General features: G+C 39.0%; 1 protein-coding gene across 15 annotated transcripts in view; it reads left to right on the top strand.

Moving 5' to 3' along the window:
• The window catches only part of ryr2 (ryanodine receptor 2), a 394,137-nt gene that overhangs the window by 239,341 nt on the left and 129,673 nt on the right, over window positions 1–25,123 (top strand). For all 15 annotated transcript variants that reach the window (XR_010004274.1, XM_062975204.1, XM_062975188.1 and 12 more), the window contains 16 exons: window positions 243–357; window positions 1,173–1,333; window positions 3,298–3,457; window positions 3,611–3,697; window positions 4,150–4,376; window positions 6,042–6,825; window positions 8,181–8,381; window positions 10,579–10,684; window positions 11,307–11,450; window positions 13,056–13,329; window positions 14,456–14,570; window positions 15,466–15,598; window positions 16,620–16,723; window positions 17,629–17,764; window positions 23,514–23,700; window positions 24,157–24,262. Coding sequence is in view for 14 of the 15 variants with exons in the window: in XM_062975204.1 (XP_062831274.1) it covers window positions 243–357; window positions 1,173–1,333; window positions 3,298–3,457; window positions 3,611–3,697; window positions 4,150–4,376; window positions 6,042–6,825; window positions 8,181–8,381; window positions 10,579–10,684; window positions 11,307–11,450; window positions 13,056–13,329; window positions 14,456–14,570; window positions 15,466–15,598; window positions 16,620–16,723; window positions 17,629–17,764; window positions 23,514–23,700; window positions 24,157–24,262 (3,040 nt within the window). In the remaining variant the exon portion in view is untranslated. The remainder of the gene's footprint in view (window positions 1–242; window positions 358–1,172; window positions 1,334–3,297; window positions 3,458–3,610; window positions 3,698–4,149; window positions 4,377–6,041; window positions 6,826–8,180; window positions 8,382–10,578; window positions 10,685–11,306; window positions 11,451–13,055; window positions 13,330–14,455; window positions 14,571–15,465; window positions 15,599–16,619; window positions 16,724–17,628; window positions 17,765–23,513; window positions 23,701–24,156; window positions 24,263–25,123) is intronic.

Here is a 25,123-nt window from a genome sequence, read left to right as displayed (position 1 = left end):
GTGCTTTTCTTCAAATGACTCTATTACTCAGATCCTTGGAGTTATTTGGAGAGCAGCCTGATATTGTAATAGTACATTATTCTGGGGCTTTATAATAAATGTATAATTAAACTGAGAGCTTGGTTTGTAAATAATTTTGTTTACAAAAAGAGTTTCCCACTTTCCGGTTTAATAACTGCATAAAGAGTTTCTATTACAAAGATAGTGATTTGTTGTATCTCCTGTATTTTAATATGTTACAGATTTATGCTGAGAAGAACGAAGCCAGACTACAGCACAAGCCACTCCGCAAGGCTCACTGAAGATGTCCTAGCAGATGAAAGAGATGATTATGATTACTTAATGCAAACTTCCACAGTATGTATATTTAGTATTAATATTTATATTATGTGCATTCTCTGAAAAAATATCATTTCATGACAAAGTACTTGAGTCACAGTTTGAAATTTATAGACCTATTCTGAGAACATTATTGTTTAACATTACGGAGCTGGCTGTGTCATTAGGCAGCAAGAGGCCGTTACCTCAAGCTACAGATGTCAAGTTTTAAGGAGTAAATTAAGTGTGTATTTACACTGCAGAATTAATGCTGTTTGGTGTAAAGTTAATTGCTATGACTCAGTGCTATGGAGCTATGGGATTTACAGTTTTACAAGATCTTTAGACTTCTTTGCCAAAGAGTGCTCATGCCTCTCCAAATTACAAGTCCTATGTTTCTACATCACTGAGCAATGGCAGTTAACGTGGTGTCAAACTGTATTAATTACATGTGCAGTGTAGATGCACCCTAAGATATGATGATGACACTGTACAACTAATGTAGATCAAAGGGTGCTTTGAAAGCGTTTTTCTGGCTTCTTGGCAGGGGGTTGGACTGGATGGCCCACGAGGTCTCTTCCTTCGGGGAGATGGTGGCGGAGTAGAAATAAAATTTATTTTATATATATTATATTTTTGACTAAGCTTTGAACCACCCAAAGTCCCTTCGGGGAGATGGTGGCAGAGTAGAAATAAAATTTATTTTATATATTTTATATTTTTGACAAAGCTTTGAACATGTTGATATTTAATTTTGTATTCAGTGAAAGAAGTGTCAAAATTATTTTGGAAAGAATATTATTTAAAATTATGATAAAATGTTAATATGGATGATTTGAAAAATCTCTTTACAGTATTATTATTCTGTGCGAATCTTTCCGGGACAAGAACCTGCTAATGTCTGGGTGGGCTGGATTACATCTGATTTCCATCAGTATGACACAAACTTTGATTTGGACAGAGTCCGCACTGTTATGGTGACCCTAGGAGATGATAAAGGAAAAGTTCATGAGAGGTTTGTTTTGTGAAATCCTTGCATATATTCGGAACACAGATATCTGTAACTAAGATACACAAGGTATTATGTTATTGTTATTTCTGAAACATCAGTTATGTTATTGCACAACAGATCTATTTATATACAAAATATACGGGTACAACTTAGCTCTATCCTGAACAAATGTCCGTATCTATATAGATTTCAAATGTGAGACATCAATCTCATCTAAATAAACACAACTGTCCAATACATTGATGAAATATATCTGATGATTTAAAAAGTCACTTATAAGTATCTTGAAGGACCATGCATGGCATCAGAGATTGTGATTGTGTCAGAGAAGAGTTCTATATGGTGACCAAGGTTACAACAAGGTATCCTGGGTCGTATTCCTTGTTTCGGTGTTTAGAACTCTTCTCTGACACAATCACAATGTATTGGACTGTTGTGTTCATTTAGATGAGATAGATGTCTCACATTTAAAATCTATATAAATAAGGACATTCATAAATCCTTGCATATGTCAATAAAAATTGTTATGATTAATACCATTACTGATGTTAAGTATTTTAAAAATGGTGGTTTTTTGTTTGGAAGGTTTTTTTGATGTTTTTAAAATCATTAGTAACAGAAGATCTATATTTTTCATTTGTTCAGCCTAGTGTCAACTATTATCAAAATATAAATATCAGCTTACAGCAGAGCACCAAATCTAATTGAATGAAAAGGACTGATATGTAAATCTTTATATAAATTCAGTTGAATTCACCTGAAATGAACAATTATCCTGTAGTATTTAGAACCTTTCTATTTTGTTGTGAAAATGTACATAGAGGCCAAAGTCCAAAGTGTCATTGCATAAAGGCATAGTAACAAATGGAGTTTTGTGTGGATATGGAGAAAGAGCAGTCCCTTGTGTTCCTGGGTCATACAATCCCTTAGCAGAGATCAATGTGCATCTATGCATGTTATGCATTATTAGCCTCTGTTTATTATGCTATGCATGCTCTTCTAATGTATCCTCTTTCCCTGCAGTAGTGATATGGGTTGTCTTGTCCTTATGACTGAGTAAGTTGAGGAAAGCTTGGTGAGTTATGTTTGCCAAGATGGATTCTAGGGCCATAGCAGCTGGGGAGTGGTGAACACTGGATGAGTCCTGGAATTGTTTTAGACTGTCACCCCGGCCCCCTCCAGCTGCCAAGGAGGCAAGAGGAAGTCAGATAGCCATCCTTACCATCCCTTTTCATTCTCCTCATTGTGGGGACATGGCACCCCCATCACTTCTCCATTTGCACCATCCAGACTGTCACTTAAGTGACAAGTGACCAGCATGACTCATGTTTTTTTGACTGGTCACTGCAACAGGGAGATGAGTGCTTTCAAGTATCCACCTAACCCCAGGGAAAACAGAATGGTAGTGTACAGTTGTTGCTGGTTCTGTCTTGGAACCACTGCTCCCAACTGTTTACACGGGTCCAGGTTTGTTCCAGATTCTGGGGGAGAATTTGGAGCAACTCACAAACTTTGTTAACATGTTCAAGCCCACACTAAGAAGCTATGGCCCATATTAACCTGGATCAGTTCCATTCATTGTTTAAATACCATGGAGCTGGTTTGCCAGCCTTTTGTGCTAAGCAATCAATGTAGGTGTACCCTCCCCTCACACACAAAGACTCTGTCTTTCATTCTTATAGATAAAATGTCTGTTGCAACACTAAAAAGGAGGAAGGATGTGTCTCCTTATATAGAGGTATGTAAAGTGTACCTGACACTGTTCCTTATCAATTTGAATGAAGAAACAAAAGTTCTCCCTTTATGCATTTCACTAGATGTGTGAAAAACCAAAACACAATTCACTAGTTCTGTGAAGATATCTACTTGTTAGCAATATCCAGTAGAGTCCAGTAGATCTTTAGATCTTGGTTTGTAGCTATACTCTACCATAGTATCTCACATACTATCAATCTTTTGAAATGCAGTATCAAACGAAGCAACTGCTATATGGTATGTGCAGGAGAAAGCATGAGTCCAGGACAAGGACGGAATAACAATGGATTAGAGATTGGTTGTTTGATTGATGCTGCAACTGGGCTTCTCTCCTTCACAACTAACGGCAAAGAGTTAAGCACCTATTATCAGGTATTTATATTTAGGTCATTATTCCTTCATAAGATAGGATTAAAATGATTCATTAACCAAACATATTCATTTATGCAGATTTCATGTTTAAAAGTGTGTTTCATGCACTTAACATATTGAATAATTATACATTTCTGTGTACTCATGATTTAGGTTGAACCAAGCACTAAATTATTTCCTGCGGTATTTGCACAAGCTACAAGCCCTAATGTTTTCCAGTTTGAGTTGGGAAGAATAAAGGTAACATTTTAAGTTTTTTTGTGTGCTAGGCTATTAAATTTAGAACAAGAAATGGAGTTTTTTTTTCAAACAAACATTTTTTCAAAGCGTTGTTAGAAAACATATATATATAATTGTTCCTCTATTTTAAGTGGAAACCATGAAGATCTCAAATCTCTTCAGCAGCTTGTTCAATGTCAGCCTATTTTATTTGACTTTGTAGATAACCAAGAGAGTTTACTATGAAGTCTCATACGGAAAATATTAGAAATATTTTTCAATCCATGCCATCACTATCAGTTCTTTTTAGTTTTACTTATAGTTTACAAAGGAAAGTGCAGGTGCACATGTTAAAGGGATCTGTGCTTTTCTCAGAATCATTATGTAATATGTAATACACAATTTTTTCATTCAAATTGGAAATATATATTGACAACTGCTTAGTTCTATCTCTGTCTGTTTTGTCTTTCCAGAATGTCATGCCATTGTCAGCTGGATTGTTCAAAAGTGAGCATAAAAACCCCATTCCCCAGTGCCCTCCCCGTCTCCATGTTCAGTTTCTGACGCATGTGCTTTGGAGTCGAGTGCCAAACCATTTCCTGAAGGTTGATATATCCCGCATCAATGAGAGACAAGGCTGGTCAGTACAGTGCTTGGAGCCTTTACAATTCATGTCCCTCCATATCCCAGAGGAAAACAGGTATTCCTTAGCTTATATTTGCAAATGAAAGGGAAATATGATCTTGACATTTAAGTGTCCATATTTATGGAGACAACTTTATTTTTGCTATATTGTCTTACTTAGTTTGTAAGCTTATACCCTGCTTTTCAACTGATTTGTAACAACAACAGCAGCAACAAGGAAAGCAGCAACAGTTATTATTCCTGTGGCAATATATACTCTGAGAGTAATTTTAAGTAGTCTAACAAAAAAATCTAAATGAAATGGCATGAATGGTCATGACAGCACAGTTACATGAAGTGAAACTACTTGAAATGTACCACTTGATCTGATGATACATCACTAATTTTTAGATTCTTAGACAGAATCAAAATCATTCATAATCAAAAACACCATTCAGTAATAGTGTGTGAAATCAAGATAATGATAATAAGATTTCTATATGTACATTTATAGCTCTTATTTCACTGATTGATGGATGAGACCAAAGCCAGTCTTTATTTGGGTCTGTGTGACCAAGACTACATTTGGGTCTGCATGCTCAAGCCAAATGATACTTGAACTGAGTCGTGGTTTTTAGCAAAGAGTGATGAAAAGTATTTTTGTTCAATACAAGACTCATTTGTTGCAAAGCATTAGCCTGTAGAGCACTGGAAAGCCTTTTGATCTTCAGAACCTGGAGTTTGCAAAGCAGTTCTCCATACCATAGCTGTTCTTCAAAGTTGAAGTGCCAGAAGTCTTAATGAGCTAACTTCAATATTTAGGCACGTCTAAAGATGCTCTCTAGATATCATGTAAAGCTACCAGTTTTCTTAATCTTGTCACAGAATATTAAGATTTTTTTTGCCAAACACCTATTGTAGTGTTAGCCATACAGAATAGAGGACATAGTAGATGCCTTATGGCAGGCATGGGAACAATGTGGCCCTCCAGACGTTGGAATCACTCCCAATGTCCCAAATATTGAACATTACAGCCCAACAACATCTGGGCCATTCAATTCCAAGCTCTGGGTTAAAAGGAAACCTAGTAAAAGGTAAAGGTATCCCTTGACGTTAAGTCCAGTCATGTCTGACTCTGGGGGTTGGTGCTCATCTCCATTTCTAAGCCGAAGAGCCAGTGTTGTCCATAGACACCATGTGGCTGGCATGACTGCATGGAGCGCCATTACCTTCCCGCCGGAGTGGTACCTATTGATCTACTCACATTGGCATGTTTTCGAACTGCTAGGTTGGCAGGAGCTGGAGCTAACAGTGGCCGCTTATGCCGCTCCCGGGGTTTGAACCTGGTACCTTTTGGTCTCCAGCTCAGTGCTTTAACGCACTTCACCACCTACAGCTCAAGAAATACAAAAAGATTTTAGGGGAAAAATCTTAGGATCCCCAAACATTCCAGATTTGCCTATGTGCTGAGTGTTAAGAGTGCTTCCTCGCCGACTGCTATCTCTGAGTGAAAGGAGAATGAAACAAAGTGACTGCAAACCTGAACAGGAGCAATCCACAGTACAACATAGTTGCAGATCACACTTGTGTTAATTGTACCCTTAATATTGTTTCATGGGTATAGGTCCAAATCTTGATCTCTGTTAGTTGATGAATGCCAAGATATAGTCTCCTCTTCATCATTTTCATATATATCCTAGATAGTGATTTATAATATTCTGTTTTTCTTTCTTTTTAACAGGTCTATAGATATTTTAGAGCTGTCAGAACAAGAAGAATTGTTGAGGTTTCACTACCACACTCTTAGATTGTACTCAGCTGTCTGTGCTCTTGGTAACAACCGAGTTGCCCATGCTATGTGCAGCCATGTTGATGAATCTCAGCTTCTGTATGCAATTGAGAACAAGTATATGCCAGGCTTATTACGTGCAGGCTTTTATGATCTTCTTATTGACATTCACCTTAATACTTATGCGACCGCAAGGCTCATGATGAACAATGAATTTATTGTTCCAATGACGGATGAAACGAAAAGCATTACTTTGTTTCCTGATGAAAACAAAAAACATGGTCTACCTGGCATTGGACTCAGCACGTCTCTGCGGCCCAGAATGCAGTTTTCCTCTCCTAGTTTTGTAAGAATTAACAATGAATGCTACCAGTATAGTCCTGAATTTCCTTTGGAAATTTTAAAGGCAAAAACAATAGAGATGCTCACAGAGGCAGTTCAAGAGGGAAGCCTTCATGTAAGAGATCCAGTTGGTGGCACCACAGAGTTCTTGTTTGTGCCTTTGATCAAGCTTTTTTACACTCTACTTATAATGGGAATTTTCCATAATGGAGACCTGAAGCATATTTTGCAGCTGATTGAACCTAGTGTCTTTAAGGAAGATGCAGGCCATGAAAATGAGACTAGAATATTAGTTAAAGAACCAATCACAGAGGGATTAAATTCAGAAGGAGGAGAGATGGTTCCAGCAGAAGGACTTCTTCAAATGAAACTCCCTGAGCCTGTGAAATTACAGGTAAATTTATATAAATAACATTTTCTGATTTTTTCCTGTTTCCATATATTTTTGCTCTTTTTTCAAATGATGCATTAAAAAGAATTGACAAGTTATTTAGCAATCTTAGATAGATACATGTTAAACTGGAAGCTGTAGTCATTCTATATGTTACTTTGTTATTATTCTTCATGGCTACCAAGCAGTTCCACATGGGGGATGTGACGTACACAGAACTAGCTTTGGCTTCAGCCAGGAAACATTTTCCATTACAGAAGAAGATACAAAAATGTTTGAGGTGGAAACATTGTAAATTTAGGTTGTCAAGATTGATTCCCCTATATTCTCTCACCTCTCCAGCTATCTCACAGTGGAGCTAGATAGCTTAATGTTCTTCCCCATTCAAATCATGCTGTGGTAAGTCATGTGTAAATATACATTATGGCGCCTTTATCCACAGATTTTATTCCCATGTTTTCATTGACCAGCACTTCAACTCCCACATCTGGAATGTTTGTGAACATCTCTAGGTATGCTTCCAGCCCAAGTAAAGTCAAAATAATAGGGCTTGCTACAATTCATAGTTTCACGTAACCATTAAGGGATCTTGGAATATCTTCATTGTGAGTATGGGGGCCATATTGTATGTGACTACAGCTGTTTAGGGGTGCAATTAATCACTTTCTTCTTGCCATTTTTGTCCCACTGCAACCACAGTTTTTGAAACTAATTTAAAATTCACACATATTTGTATCACACTGAGAGCAAGAAATTCTATGTAGAAAACAGAACTTTCTGTGCAGATAATAATTCCATTATTAGGGATTCTTTGGAATTCAGTAGTGCTTTCTGTAGTGATCTCAATTTCCAGATTAAAGTCTGGATTTTTTTGCTTTTGAAAATCTAGCTCTAGTGAAAATAGCTATGAATATCTGGCATGGCATTAATTTCTTAAGAGGAGAAATTAGGTGAACAGCAATCTTATGAATAATAAACTTTTAAAATTGAAACAAACTTTTTATTTTGAGGAAAAGAAAGGTTATGAAGTGATTTTTTTCACTATTTGGGATAGGAGACAATAGAATGCTGAGACAGAAGAATGACTAGAACAAACAAGTAAATTTATATGTGGTTATTAAGAAAAGAATAAGGATTTTCATTCCCTTCCCTGACACTATTAAAAGTGCTGGAAACATATTACAGTGGGTTTTCCCACATTTATGCGTGTGTGTGTGTATGTGTAAATCCAGCACAGGAACCATCTATTGTAGTCATATATTTTACTAATATTGAAAGGGAAACACTTTGTTTATGGCTTTAATTTAAGGGTTACATTATCAGTGCTATAAAATTTTTCTTTTTTCATGCCTTTTCAGATGTGCCATTTACTTCAGTATCTTTGTGACTGTCAGATTCGCCACCGGATAGAAGCCATTGTAGCATTTTCAGATGACTTTGTAGCAAAACTTCAGGAGAATCAGCGTTTTCGATACAATGAAGTTATGCAAGCATTAAATATGTCTGCCGCACTGACAGCCAAGAAAACTAAAGAGTTTCGTTCTCCACCACAGGAACAGGTATACCTTGAAACAGATGTTTTAATAATGAAGTGTTTCCTCAGGCCTTTTCCACTTTCTTAAGGTGGCAGTGGGGTTGTTTGTACTCAAGACCCTTGGCTGAAACAGAAGCAGCTTTCTTAAGGAAGCACTTTCCCTGAGGTTGTTTGCACTGAGATTTCCTCCCATTGTCCCTCCAGGATTTTGATTATTTATCTTTTTTTTTTTTTAAATGCATCACCCCAGATTGTAGGAAGCAGTTTTAAATTAACCCTCATATTTCCCAGAGCTTTTGTATTGGTGATCATAGGAAGTGGTTTTAAATTAACCCTTCCCCCAAGCATCTGCATTGGTAATCTGGGGAAAAGGGCATTTAGGCTCTTCTCACACACACAGTGTCATTGTTTTATTTACAAGCATGTGACAAAAGCAGGCAACAGTGATTAACATCACTCTGGAAAATTAGCAATTTGGCCTGTCTCTATGTGAGGAATTTAAAATTAACGAACTTGCCAATCAACTCAGGAATTGTTGGAAAAACCAACAATTTAAAAACTGCAAAAGACCTCACCCCCACAGTTGAAGCTTGTGTCAGTTGAAGGGCACGGTGAGTTGCCATTTCTTAAATGTGTAGAAACACTGATTTTATTGTGTGTGATGAAGTCATAGAAACAACCAATATTAGAAAAGTAGGAAACCTCCAAGCAAAACACTTTGGAGCTCTTAAAATCTTCAAACAAACCTTAATTTTAAAGCCTCCCAATTATTTTTGCATTATTTTCTTTATTTAATTCGCTGAAAAGTTTTGTAAGCCACCTTTAATAGCAAGCCTTTTCCAAGAATTTCCTCTCCATTCAGTTCCCAGTCCCATAATTACCTACCATGCTGAAGCAGAGAGGAGTCCACAATGCAGAGAAAATTCCCTTCTGGCATCATAGTGGTTACACAGGGAATTAATATCCCTGTGGGAAATGACCACTGCCATTCTCTATTGAGAATGAGCCTCAGTTTCAAATATGCTGTAAAAGAAAGCCAGTTTGTGGACCATGACATAAAAAGAAAGAAAGAAAGAAATTCACTTTATCCCTCTCGTCTATGAACGCATCTGGTCCTATCATTGTCTGATCAAATATATACTTGATGTAATGGTTGAAAAGTTTAACTGACAAGGGTAGGTCTAGCTTTACACTTTAAGATTTAGTGGTGGTTACTGATAACAGTTGTGATCATCTGTTTTTTGCACAGCCTGCAGATGGAGGGCCTGCTGCTGCATTTCTATCCAATAGCACTATAATTATTTGAAGAGTGCAGTAAATGTACCCAATTATTGTAGTGCAACCCATGATTGTGCCTGCTCCTAATGCTAGTGATGGGGTGGATCATGGGAATTCATGGGCCTGCGAATCCTGAAACTGAGTAGTCTGTATCTAGTGAAATCCACATTCCAGAGAAGGGCTCAGCTGCTGAGAAGGCTTTCTCTAGGTAAAGGTCAGATGCTGAAATGAGCTCAGGTAGAGAGCATAATAAGTTGATAGATAGGAGACTTAGTTTTCATAAACTCTTTGAAGGTCAAAGCCCTTGTTTGAGAAAAAGCTGTTATCTGGTTTTCAGGGAAAACGTCATGATTTCATGTCTATATTAGTGAGGCCAGAGGGATTTTCCAGCAGTCTGGTCAACACTGGTTATTGAGGCATGTAGTACTCTTGCCAAGTCTCAGTGAAGCCTGCTAAGGAAATTCTAGTTCCATATCTACGTTTGTTCATTTTTCATGCTTCCAAGTTTAAAGGATTGTTCCTGAATGTTTGTACTGGATTTTATGCTGCCTTGTTCTTTTGTATTCCGGTATTTTTGAATCTACTCTTGTACCTTGAATCTTGTGGACTATTTCATATATTTAGACTTTGATGTTTTTTCTGTTTTGCTGAACTGCCCTTTATTATAATCTTCAATAAACTGCTTTGCTGATTTACCTTGGACTAGAATGTGGTGGTTAAGTACGGAGGTGCTTCCTGCTCTGGAGTACAACAATTCAGTTCTGCATATGTCACCACAACCATCAAAAGTAATTATAAACCCTTTTAAATGGTCAATAAAATTAGAGAGTATTCAACTACTATAAGAGCAAAGTAAGATTATCATGAAATATTTTCTGGTAACGTATTAATCAGCCAGTGAACATTATTTAAAATAAATTCATCATTTTTTGTTTCTTTTGAAGATTAATATGCTGCTGAATTTTAAAGATGATAAAAATGATTGTCCTTGTCCTGAAGAAATAAGGGATCATCTCCTGGATTTTCATGAAGATTTGATGGCACATTGTGGTAATTTTTCATTGTGTATTATTTTCTTCAATTTCCCATTGAAAGCTAAAAAAAATCTCAACAAATAAATCAAGGCATATTAAGCAATAGATATATCACCTTTTATTTGATACAATAAAATAATTGAGATCATTATTATTAACCACATTGAATGAATTAATTGTAAGGAAGCATATAAATGCATTAATAACATTTTGTGATGGTGTTATGAGTATTGCAGAGCATCAGATACAACAGATGAGGGCATCAGCATGTCAGCCCTTGGCCACTTATTTCAGTTTCAGTCTAATGTTCCTGTGTTGACTAATTATTAAATATTGAAACCCATCTTGATTTTTGGCTAACTCTGTACTTACCCCTGTTTGCTTGTCCTTGCTCTTTTTTGTTTTTTAAATACAAGATGTTGGCAGTTCATGTCATATATAAAACCATGGCAGTGCTTCATTTATTTTTGGGAATGGCCAATCAGAACAAGACAGCCCAGAAATAGTACCTGCTAAGCTTTATTCTCCCCCTCCACTCCCCCCCCCCCAATTTGGAATAGTCTCTGGAAGTAAATATTGGCAAACTCTCTTTGACTTCCTATTTTTTATTCTAATAAATATGTAATTTTTGTTGCTAGGAATTCAGCTAGATGAAGATGGATTCCTGGATGGAAACAGTGATTTAACAATTACAGGTCGACTGCTGTATCTTGTAGAAAGGATCATACATTTGAAAAAGAAACAAGCAGAGAAACAAATCGATGATGATGCTATGAAACCATGTAAGTAAAATAAAATAAAGAGATTACAATCAAAAACTCAATTAATTGCATAAGTTAACACCACTGAAATTCATGTTTTAGTACACAATCTTATACTCACTACAATTTTAAAAAAATAAGATCACTGCCTTTTCTAAAAAAAACTATAAACCCAAACAAGTAAAAACAGTCACAGTCTTTGATTTAAATTTTAAGAGCCAAGGGCTAAGCACAAACTTTGCTACCCACTGCAATTTCAAAAGGGATTTAGCCAGCCTGACCTCCGTTGGGATGGAGTTCTATGGTCAGGTTGCTGCTACATAGAATGCCCTACCATGTAGACCACCATCCTTGCCTCATGGCATGATGGGGCATGCAACTGGGCTTCTACAGGTGCTCTTAGATTTCAGACAGGATTACATGGGAGCAGAAGGTCTTTTAGATATCTCGGTCCCAAACTATTGTACAGCTTTGTGCGTGAAGACCAGCATCTTGAATTGAACTTGGAAGATAGAGTGGTAGCCAATGCAGTTCTTGTAAAACTCCACTCTAAAAGACATACCTGGCAGCAATCTGACCACTGCATTTTACATTAGTTGTGACATTCACACCCCATAAAGTACATTGCACTGATCAAATTAGGTGATAATTAGATATTTTAGGAAAAGATGCAGCTGGCATCTTTTCCTAAAGTGAAATTGGACAAGGGCACACCCAGCCACAGTAGCTACCTGTCCTAACAGCAGTGTAATACCTGGTCCAGGAATATCCTTAAATTATGATCCCGATATGTAAGATAGAATGGAAGACTATTAAAAGGTTGCACTATGATCCTTTTGTCAGTTTTTTTTACTGTTCAACAGAACTGCTGTCTTAGATGGATTGAGCCTTAATTTGTTTACCCATGTCGAGTCGACTATTAAGGATCTACATTTAAGACTTCTATACCTTTTTAGTTTCAAAAGAGATCAAATTAGGTATCGTCAGCGTACTTTGATGCTTTGAGTTTTCTTTGTGGAGAGGAAAACGGGGGTATAAATAAACATAATAAACATAAACATAACAACAACAACAACAACGAGCCAATCCCCAAAACTCCAGATGATCTCCCTGGTAGCTTAATGTCAGAATTGAAAACACAGGGAACAGTGACACATCTTTGGCTCAGTTAACATGTAAAGAAGCATCTTCTAGTTTAAACTATTAGCAGGACGATGCTATTGCAATCATCTTATACTTAAGGGTTTATATGTGTTTTTGGATGGCCACTGTGGAAACAAATGGACAGTTAATTTGATCCAGCTAAGCTCTTCTTATTGGTTCATCTTTCTTAAACTAAAATCTATTTGGGGTTTTAGGCATATTTAGCAGGTGAAATTTTAACATGTGTCCTCAGGAATGTTTTAATAGGAGAGCATGAGAATAATACGTATACAGTCTGCAATTCTTCTTTGCCCTCAGGATAATGTTATATAATTGGACCATATTTTGTTTAGTATCTTTCTTAACTAAGAAGAAAACATTTTTCTCAATTTCTAAATTTAACTAGCATAGTATATTTACTTGATGTTATCACATATTGAAAATAGTTTTGTTGTATATTTTCCTAATGCTTTCTACATTCAGCAACTCTTCAGCAGTTGATATCAGAGACCATGGTACGATGGGCTCAAGAATCAGTAATAGAAGACCCAGAATTGGTGAGGGCCATGTTTGTTTTATTACATCGCCAGTATGATGGAGTTGGTGGCCTGGTCCAAGCCTTGCCAAAGACATACACTATAAATGGCATATCAGTGGAAGATACTATCAACTTACTAGCATCGCTTGGCCAGATCCGTTCTCTCCTCAGCGTTAGAATGGGGAAGGAGGAAGAGAAGCTTATGATTCGTGGATTAGGGTAAAGTATTTCTTAACTACCATTATCCTATTAAATAATTTGACTGTAAACTGACTCTTCTAGAATAGATATTGAGTTCATGTGTCTCACTGCTAAAGTTGAATACTATGAGAGTTTAGAAAACTAGGGAATACTCACAATGAATGAGTACAGTCTGAAGCGAGGCATTATCTTCAGAATTGCTTTTATCAGCCACAACTTCTTTCAAGGGAAGGATTAAAGTGAAAAAACCAACATGTGGTTTATAGGCAAATTTCATCCAAAATATTAGCTTCTTATAAATCAAATAATGCAACTGTGTATCAGAAGGAGCGTTGGATGAGTTTGCCTTTTTTTTCTTCCATGTTTGTTTATGTTAAATCTAAATTTGTTCATATTCTGTTAATGAAGACATTCATGAATTTTCACATAAACAGTTATACTGATAGAAAAGGGGTGGGGCTAGTACCTTTCTTTCATTAGCATGATTTGTTTGTGTTGTCACTTATGCAGATATTTCCTCATCTTGCAGGCTAGTATATATGGCAGCTTCAGATGGCTGCCTGTCTTTAGAGTTGGAAGTGCATGGTCTAGCACTTCATCTGCTACCTACCAGCACTGCCCATGCTTTCCCCATCCATGTTGTTTGGCATGAAACTCAGGTGAAATGTTTAGAGGTACTACAGGCAGTCCCCAAGTTATGAACAAGATAGGCTTGTAACTTGATTTGTATGTAAATCGGAACAGGTACATTTTTAAAGTGTATCTTCATTCAAATCCCCCTCTCTCTCCCCCCCCCCCCCCCCTATATAAAGCTTTGGATAGCATAGGGAAAGGTTAACATCCCAGTGGTGTTTGTTTTGCTAACTATTCAAAAGATATCACTTCACTTCCTGTTCCTGGGATAATTGGAGTTTGAAAAAATTGGCTTGTTTTTAGAAACAAGGATTGGTGAGAAAGCTTCCTTATGATGACTCTTCCAGGTATGAAATTCCCTTCCGAGGGGTAGATTTTTCTCGCTTCCTGTTGTCTCACCCCTGTTCTTAACTATGAGTCAATTGTAAGTCAGATGTTTGTAACTCAGGGACTGCCTGTAGTTACACAACAAATGTCCAAATACTTTGTTTTCCTTTTGTTTTAAATATAGGGATATAATGAACAACAAAGTTTTTTACCAACATCCTAATCTTATGAGGGCACTGGGGATGCATGAAACTGTAATGGAAGTAATGGTGAATGTACTTGGAGGAGGAGAGTCAAAGGTAATGTGCTAGAAGAAGACACTTCAGATACTGCTTGCAATGTTCAACATAGTTAGCTACTTAACGCTCATTGAATAGGAAAATCCTATTAAGTTCAATTAAAGTTTAAAATTTTGTTATGTAACTTAGCATGAAATCATCTATTGTTGTAGGTGTTTTAGTAAGTACCTGTAGATAGTAAAAAAAAGAAAGAAAGAAAGATTGATCATTTTATTTTATGCCCTTATTAGTGAACAGAATCTCTGACTGTTAGGTATTTTTAGAGGAACCATTTCCACAACAAAATGTAACTTAGTATTGAGCAATTTTTTCTAAAAATTTATATTGGAGTGGAATACTTACATCTCTCCTAGTTCTTTACTCCCTCTGCTGCCCTTGGAGGAGTTTCAGGCTCCATCTACACTGACCGTATAATCCAGTTTCTGAATGCAGATTACCTGATTTAAACCGAGTCTGTGCCACTGTGTGGTCCAATTTAATCTGCATTTAGAAACTGGATTATATGGCAGTGTAGATGGAGCCTCACCCTGTGATAAATAATGGGAATTGTGAGCAGTAAGAAACATGACAGACAGGATGTAATAAGAAGCAAGGATAGGAGGTTTGTAGTGTTCTGCTTTATTTGAGAAAAGGGGGCTTTAATAGAGAATGAGAAATGAGTGGATGGGTAAAAACAGAAGCTAAGAAAGACTAATGGATGTTTTTCCACACCATTCAGAGAAGATGTGCAGATGTTACTGGTGGCTTAGCTGTATTTTACTGTGTTTAACTGTTAATATGAAATGTATTTCTTACAGTTCATTTTTGTAATGTGTAAAAAATCATAGAAAATGATAAAAGTGCAGTGGTTTTATACATAACCTCCCATGTTTCTAACATAGCATTCTTTATATAGGAAATCACCTTTCCTAAGATGGTGGCCAATTGCTGTCGCTTTCTGTGTTACTTTTGCCGCATTAGTAGACAAAATCAAAAGGCTATGTTTGACCATCTTAGTTATCTTTTGGAAAACAGCAGTGTTGGTCTTGGTAAGTCTTTACAGAACTTACTCTACCACTTTGTTTGTTTGGACAACCTTCTCCCTAGGGAAATGCTCAAATAATTAAATTTGTGAAAATGAAACCCACAAGAGTGGAGGGCCAGCTATATAATTGTGTCTGACACTTTGGAATTCATAGCTTACATCAGAGACACTATTATTAATCCATTAAAAGTTTATGTATACTGGGATTTTTGTGCCTCCTGAATAGGACTATCAAAAATATGTATAGTGTTTTGTTTATAGTGTGATAGTATTAATAAATAGTATCATTACAGTGTTGGTATAATAGTACTGAGTCAACTAATGTCTAATGAAATGTTCCAACATGAAACATATTTCCGAAAATTAAATTTGCTGATCCTTACTTTTTTAGGCGATTCCTTGTTGTTTGACTATGATGGCCCTCCAAGTGTTGTGTCTTGGCAGTGGATACATAAGTGGCTGTAGAGCCTATTCTTGATCCGCATGTTCTTCCACAGAAAGGGCATCAGTTTCCAGGTGAAAGGTGGTCCTGGTCAGGGTTGGCTTGACCCGCTTTCCTCTTGGCACATTTCTCCCTTTCACTCTCCATTTAAGCCTCTTCGAATTCTACAGCACTGCAGGTCACCGCTGACCTCTAGTTAGAGCGCTCAAGGGCTAAAGCTTCCCAGTTCTCAGTGTCTATGCCACAGTTTTTAAGGTTACACTATTAAGCTGTACTTCTGGCATTGCAGAGTTATTGGCTGGTGACTGCTGAAAGAGCGTTTTGGTTTTCTCGATGTTCATTGAGAGACCAAGCTTTTCGTATGCTTCTGCAAAGATGTTTAGAGTGGTTTGGAGATCATCTTCTGAATGAGCACAGACTATGTTTTCATCAGCACATTGGAGTTCTATAACATGTCGTTGTGACCTTGGTTTTGGCTTTCAGTCCGCTGAGGTTAAATAGTTTGCCATCTGTCCTATAGATGATGTTATGTATAGAGTCATATTGTGAATAAATTAAACTTTCTGAAATGTTGTTTTAACAGCATCCCCTTCTATGCGTGGATCAACACCTTTAGATGTTGCAGCTGCTTCTGTTATGGATAACAATGAACTTGCACTAGCTTTGAGAGAGCCTGATTTAGAAAAGGTATGTTTTCTTTTGGATGGTCGATGTAACTTTATGCATTTGTATCATGCTTACCTTAGTAAGTATATTTATACATATATAAATATAAAGTAGCAGCAGTTTGCATTCTGTTTGAAAGACAATGTCTCTTTGTAAGGCAACTTCACTGGATTATAGTGTACCACTTAAATGTCATGATTCGACTCTGTGAAGTCATGAGAGTTGTAATTTTACAAGATCTTTTGCATTTTTTGACAGAATGATAGTGCTTCACCAAACTACAACTCTCAGGATTCTGATTCATTGAGCCATGGCAGTTAAAGTAATGTCTAACCAAATGCATTTTACAGTCTAGATCAGTCATGGGCAAACTTTTTAAGATGGGGGCTGCATTGCAGACTGGGCCAGGAGGGAGAGGGTGGGGAGGCCAAGAGTTGGTGAGGGGGAGGCCAATGGCAGTTGGTGGGGGAGGGGGGGGGAGGGGATGGCAGTTGGCACAGGGAGTGAGGGGAGGGTTTCACTAAGACCCCTAAGCAGCCGCCTGTGACTGCAGGATTCTCCTCTTAGCAGGAGGATGCTTTGGCAAGCATTCACCTCTAGTCTGCAGGCCTGGGTTTGCCTATACCTGATTTAGATCTACCATATGTTTCTCTAAATACATGCCACATCACTGAGGTTTTTCTTTTTTGGAGGACACCAGTTTTATTGTTGTATTAAACAGTCAAATGTAGATAAGTTTAAAGATGATATTGTGGTACTGACTTTTCACAATGGTCCCGATGGTAATGCATTTTTTTCACAAGACAGAGACAGTAGCAGAAATAAATCTCTTGAACAAGAATAGAGAAGACATTCTATTATGGAAGTGTGGTTTGGACTTTTTTTGCAGTAAATTTCTCTCTTTTTAAATTTTACCATGGTCTTAGGTAGTCCGCTACTTGGCTGGATGTGGTTTGCAGAGCTGTCCTTTGCTGATCTCTAAAGGCTATCCAGATATTGGATGGAATCCCGTTGAAGGAGAACGATATCTGGATTTTCTTCGGTTTGCTGTTTTTTGCAATGGTACTGCGGGAGGCAATATGATATTACACATCATTGGTTCTTTCCAAATAATTATAACTGTATTTCAAAATCAGAATTAATGAACTATGAGCCCTCAGCTTTATTTTGTGTAAATGAATATTCAGATCATTAATGACGAAGGACTGAAAAAGTGCTTTTGATTGATTGAATAGGGAAATTAAGCATGCATTGTAATTATTTCTATTATAGTGAGAACTTAGAAGTGACAGGTTTTTCTGGATAATTCAGGCAGCATTATTACATTTGCAGCCAATACAATAGCATTGCCTTTTAACTGTGTCCCCAAACAGATCAAGATATGCTGGGGAGTTACTTCCTTTTACATGACGTAGAATTCTCACATACATATCTTATGAAGAATAGGGTTGGCCTGAGGGAGTTGGAAAGGAACATTTTGTTGCTGCTTATAGCATGCACTTTGGATAACAAGAAAATAAACTAAAATAAAAAAAGCATAAAAGAGGAAGTATGAAACATAAAAGTGTGAGTAATGCGAGCTATAATTAGGGGAGAGGTAGGTAGCCGAGACAGTAGTCCCACTGCAATGCTAGGGAAGGAGTGCACAGGAAGAATATATCCGGCTAACAGAGTGAAAATGCTATAAAATAAAATAGACAACTGGGCGATCCCAAACTTTAGAAAACAATCGCCAAAGGCCTGTCGGAAGAGCCAAGTTTTCAGACTCTTCCGAAAGATAAGGAGGGTAGGGGCCTGCCTAATCTCCCTGGGGAGAGAGTTCCAGAGCTGGGGGGTCACGATGGAGAAGGCCCTCTCCCTCGTCCCCACCAACTGCGACTGCAAGGGTGGTGGGAGCGAGAGGAGGGCCTCACCCGACAAACAAAAAGACACTGTGTAGGTTCATAGGGGGAAATGCGGTCACGAAGGTAGGTAGGTCCCAAACCGTTTAGGGCTTTGTAGGTGATCACCTGCATCTTGAATTGAGCTAGGAAAATAAATGGCAGCCAATGGAGCTCCTTGAATAGGGGGGTTGAACGTGCCCTATAATTTGCTCCAGTTAGTAGCCTGGCTGCCAAACGCTGGATCAATTGCAGTTTCTGGGCCATCTTCAAGGGCAGTCTAAAGGTAACTAAGGCATGGACCACCATGGCCAGATCCGACTTCTCGAGGTATGGTCACAGCTGGCGCAAAAGTTTTAATTGTGTGAAGGCCCTCTCAGCCACTGCCGACACCTGAGCATCAAGTGTCAGCGTCGAGTCTAGGAGGACCCCCAAGTTGCGCCTTCAGGGGGAGTGCGACCCCGTCAAGCACAGGTTGCCACCTTATGCCCCGATCAGACGTACAACTGACCTGGAGGACCTTGCTTGTTAGGATTTAGCCTCAGCTTGTTCGCCCTCATCCAGGCCAACACAGCGGCCAGACACTGGTCCAGTATCTGAGGGGCTTCCTTGGATTTAGATGGAAAAGAGTAGTCGAGTTGGGTGTCATCTGCGTAGAGATGGCTCTGAACTTCAAAACTCCGGATGACCTCTCCCAGCGGTTTCATGTAGATGTTAAAAAGCATGGGGGACAGAATGGAACCTTGTGGGACCCCACAGGTCGATGGCCAGGGGTCCGAGCAGGTGTCCCCCAGCTTCACCAACTGGGAACGACCCTCCAGAAAGGACTGGAGCCACAGCAGAGCTGTGCCCCCAAGGCCCAATCCAGAGAGTCGTCCCAGAAGGATACCATGGTCGATGGTATTGAAAGCCGCTGAGATGTCCAAGAGAACCATCAGGGTCACACTCCCCCTGTCCAGTTCTCTATGGAAGTCATCCATCAAGGCAACCAAAGCCATTTCAGTATTGTACCCAGGTCTGAAGCCAGACTGCGATTGGTCCAGAAAATCAGTGTCATCCAAGAATCCCTGGAGCTGGGAGGCAACCACCTGCTTCAAGACCTTGCCCAGAAAAGGGAGGTTAGAGATTGGTCTGAAGTTACTTAATACAGTGGGATTCAAGGAGGCCTTCTTCAGAATTGGCCTCACTATGGCTTGTTTAAGGCAGGATGGAAATTTGCCCTGTTCCAAAGAGGCATTAATTATCTTCACGAACCAATCTACTAATCCCCCGCTGGCCTGTTTTAAAAGCCAGGAAGGGCAAGGATCAAGAGCACAGGTGGTTGCCCTCACTGCTCCAAGGATCTTGTCCACGTCATCAGGTTGAACAAGCTGGAATGAATCCCACAAGATCGAACAGACAGATGCCTCGGTTACCTCCTCTGGAATTGCATCAAGACCATCTAAGTCGGAGCGAATCTGAGCAACTTTGTCTGCAAAATGGTGAGCGAACTCGCTACACTGAGTTGCCGAGTCCTCAGGTGCCCCCCCCCAACCTTGGGAGGGTGGAGGAGCTCCCCGACAACCCGAAACAGCTCTGAAGGTCTATTCGTTGCAGACGCGATGCGGGCAGTCGAGAAAGCTTTCCTGGCTGCCTGCAACAGCACAGAGTAAGCCTTAATAGCGGCTCTAGCCCGTGTTCGGTCAGAGACATCGCAAGTTGTCCGCCAGTGGCACTCTAGTCTCCTTCTCGCACGTTTCATCTCAGCCAGCTCCCCGGTGAACCAGGGCACTGAAGTGACTCAGCGCAGCGAGAGGGGATGTTCGGGGGCAATCGTGTCTATTGCCCTGGTCATCTCGCTGTTATAGCAATCAACCAAAGCATCGACAGGATCATCAGCCTCCATGGCAGGCAAATCCTCAAGAGACCTCAGGAATCCATCAGGATCCATAAGCCTCCTGGGGCGGACCATCTTAATGGGTCCCGCACCCCTGCAGAGGCTTGAGGCAACTGTGAGTCTTAAACTGATCAGATAATGATCGAACCATGACAATGGAAGAATAATTTGCTCTTCCACTCCGACCAAACCATTACTCGCAACAAAAACTAGGCCAAGTGTATGTCCAGTGTGATGAGTGGGACCCGATATTACTTGGGACAGTCCCATGATCGTCATGGCGGCCATGAATTCTTGAGCTGCACCTGTTAAGGTGGCCTCAGCATGAATGTTAAAGTCACCCAGCACTATCAGGTGCTGGGAACCCAACACCACGCTAGAGACCACCTCTACTAGCTCAGACAGGGAGACTGCTGTGTTGCGGGGTGGACGGTACGTCAGCAGAATCCCCAAACTCTCCAGGGTTCCCACCTTCAAGTGGACACACTCAAACCCAGCAGATTGTGGAACGGCGCATCTAACCAGGGTGATGGACTGCCAAAAGACCACTGCAACCCCACCTCCCCGCCCTCCAGGCCTAGCCTGCTGATGCACTCCGAAACCTGGAGGACAAAGCTGGATAAGACTTACCCCACCTAGCTTATCCAATCAGGTCTCGGTGATGCATGCCAGATCTGCCCGCTCATCCAGGATTAAGTCCTGGATGGTTGATGATTTACAGTTGACGGATCTGGCGTTTAACAGTAGGTCTTTATCCCACAGTTCTCTTTATCCCAGTTCATATTTCCCATTTTCATTCATATACTTGTCATTATTTTAATGCTCACCCACTGATCAAATATAAGATGCAATTTTGGAATCATGAAAGTGATGCATTAGATCAGGAGTCCCCAAACTAAGGCCCGGGGGCCGGATGCGGCCCTCCAAGGTCATTTACCTGGCCCCCACCCTCAGTTTTATAATATAATATTTTATATTAGTTTTAATAATATAATATATTGTATATACATATAATATTGATAAAAATATTATGTTATACAATATAATACTAATAATAATACCATATAACAATATTAATTGTATATTATATATTACATATAATATTACAGTATAGTGCGGACCAAAAGGTCCCAGGTTCAAATCCCGGGAGCTGAGTGAGCGCCCGCTGTTAGCCCCAGCTCCTGCCAACCTAGCAGTTCGAAAACATGCAAATGTGAGTAGATCAATAGGTACTGCTCCGGCGGGAATGTAACGGCGCTCCGTGCAGTCATGCCGGCCACATGACCTTGGAGATGTCTATGGACAACACCAGCTCTTCGGCTTAGAAATGGAGATGAGCACCAACCCCCAGAGTCGGATACGACTGGACTTAACGTCAGGGGAAACCTTTACCTTATAGTCGTATAGTTCAATATAGTAATATATAATGCTAATATTGTGCTATGCTAATAATATAATATATTGTTTGTACATACAGCTGCTGTGAGAAGGGTGGGATATAAATGTAGTAAATAAATAAATAAATAATTTTAGACTTAGGCTTGCCCAAAGTCTGAAATGACTTGAAGGCACACAACAACAACAATCATAATTAACTTGACTATCTCATTGGCCAGTAGCAGGCCCACACTTTCCATTGAAATCCTGATAGGTTTATGTTGGTTAAAATTGTTTTCATTTTTAAATATTGTATTATTGTTTAATTGATATTGTTGTATTGCACTACAAATAAGACATATGCAGTGTGCATAGGAATTTGTTCGTATTTTTTTTCAAATGATAATTTGGCCCCTGAACAGTCTGAAGGATTGTGGACCGGCCCTCTGCTTTAAAAGTTTGAGGATCCCTGCATTAGATGCTATGAAGTTAGTCCTTAAACTAGTGGCTGGGTTGGTTATCCATCTTGCAGCATAAGCACACCTGAAGTCTCAAGTGCAAAGCCCAAGGAATGGGCAGGGATTTACGCCTCTACATAACAACAACAACTCTTTATTGATTAGTCAATTTTGACCATATCAAAACATGCGAGACATACAAATCGTACACACGTACCCATACATACAGTAAAACCATGTATAGATACAAAGCATCCCGGCCTACTAGCTTATCAACATGGGCAAGGATTTACGCCTCTACATAAAGTTCAGGACCTAATGGGGAGTGTCTAAATGGTAGCCTTCCCCCAGCACATGATGAGGAGTAGCAGTTGTTTATAAAATGGTGGCTATGCATCATGCTTGCCTCTTTTGTTTCAGCCTCTTTTGTTCCACCCTCAGGTCAGTGTGATTTCAATTCTGAGCTGGGTAGGAATTCCTCCCTCACAATCAAGGAATTTTCGGGGGGGGGGGGGATGATTGCCTATCTCATACTGTCCTTGTTGGGGTGTAGTAATTGGCATTTGGCGGTATCATTTAAATATTTGTCACTGGCATGATAAAAATTTTAACTCACCATGGCACCAAGTTTGTTGGTCAAGGGTAAACTTCTGGAACAGCCTTTCTGGGTTCCATGGCTTGAGCAGCTGAGAAGGTTTCTCACTTTTGAAAAAATCAGTCGTTTGGAAGGGAGCACCCCTAGGATGGTCTTTTATCAAAATGGCCAGGACGAGCTGCCATGATAATTTGGATTGCCCTTGGGGTTTAGGTGCTGGCCCAAGTGTGGTGTGTAGAGGTAGTCTCAGGATTGATACCTAGCACTTGACTATACCCATTAGGTGGATTTAATAGCCACTTTTTTGCATGTTGCAGCAGTTACAAGAAATAATTTTTAAAAAAGATTATATATTGGCCCCTTTATACCATACACGTGTTTATTTTGTGATAGGAGTGCAATGATAATTCATCCATACTGGGTTTTTTCTTCCTTTTTTTCTTTAGCCATCATAGCAGTCACATCTTGTTTTCAGCTATATCTCAAAATGAGTAAAACCTCAGCCCCACCAGGAATAGCATCATAGTTCCTCCAGCCATAGTCTCTCATACCTTTCATGTAAGGATTACAAAAATAAATAAATCCTGGACTGTGTCTTTTACAAATGTTTCCTATATGACTTTAGGAGAAAGTGTTGAAGAGAATGCTAATGTGGTGGTCAGGTTACTCATTCGGCGTCCTGAGTGCTTTGGACCAGCACTGAGAGGAGAAGGCGGAAATGGCTTGCTTGCTGCCATGGAGGAAGCCATTGACATGTCAGAAGACCCTTCAAGAGATGGACCTTCACCAACTAATGGATCCAATAAAACACTGTAGGTAGAATGGAAGTGATGCCTTATTTTGATCAAATTTTGTGAAATTATTTACGTATTTAATTGTCCCTTAAACAAGGAGCTGTTTAAGGAACGATTAAACCAGAACTGAAACACTAAAATTCCATAATATTAGTTATGAAACCTAATGCAGGAGGTAAATTACAAATTAGTTTTCAAATAATGCTTCTAAGCTTTGTCTAAAATTATATTGTGCTATGTGTAATGTTTTGTGATTTTAGGTTAAATTTGCTAAAGCATGGAAGCATGGAGTAATACTTACTTTAAAGTGGACTAAAAGTTAAGTAATATATTAATAACCCAAACTGTAACTAGCTTCCACTGAAGATTATTTTAACTGAATATGTTAGGGACTGAACTCAATTTTGACAAGTCACACTGCCTAACAAATTTTACTCTGATCCTGTATTTTTGTTCTTCTGGAAAAATAAACAGAAGTGAGGTGGAAGAAGAAGAAGATACTATTCACATGGGAAATGCCATCATGACTTTCTATGCTGCTTTGATTGATCTACTAGGACGCTGTGCCCCAGAAATGCACGTAGGTTCTGTTGCTTCCTTTTATTGTATTTATTAAAGTCTACTCTCTACTTGCTAAATTTGTAAATTGGAACACTCATGCCATATTTCTTCTCCATTCCAAATCAAATATTCCTGGATTCTTGGCTCAGAGAGGGGAGATATTAGCAGACGGGGAACATCCCTTGTGTTTGAAGTGATACTAAATATTGTTAAAAACAAGTGGGAAAACAGCCCAATGAGGTCTCAGTGACATGGCATGTTGCCTGATTGAGACAATAAATTTGATGACTAGAGGAAAAGAAAGATTAAAAAGAGCGGAATTAATCAGAATAGATGCAAAGAAAACCGCAAAAAGAATCTTTTCATTAATTATGTAGATTGTTTTTAGGTTCATTTCAAAATATTTATGGAAATGAAAATAAGAACTGGCCATAGAAATGTTTTAGTGGTTCATATTGGAGCCCCGGTGGCGAAGTGTGTTAAAGCACTGAGCTGCTGAACTAGCAGACCGAAAGGTCGCAGGTTCAAATCCCGGGAGCGGAGTGAGCACCCGCTATTAGTTCCAGCTTCTGCCAACCTAGCAGTTCGGAAACATACCAATGTGAGTAGATCAATAGGTCTGGCGGGAAGGTAACGGCGCTCCATGCAGTCATGCTGGCCACATGACCTTGGAGGTGTCTACGGACAACACCGGCTCTAAACCCCTTTACCTTATTGAAGATAATTTTTCTCTGCTAATTATATATATATATATGTGTGTGTGTGTGATTAATTATATATTTATATGAATGTATAATTAGCAAAGAAGAAAACCTAAACAATTGCAGAGAAAAATATCTGGACTGCACACCATTAGAGAAAGCTGTGCTAGGATATGAAT

This window comes from Anolis carolinensis, chromosome 1, assembly GCF_035594765.1.
Source record: "Anolis carolinensis isolate JA03-04 chromosome 1, rAnoCar3.1.pri, whole genome shotgun sequence".
Taxonomy (NCBI): Eukaryota; Metazoa; Chordata; class Lepidosauria; order Squamata; family Dactyloidae; genus Anolis; species Anolis carolinensis.
This window is presented reverse-complemented; position numbering and strand designations above follow the sequence as displayed.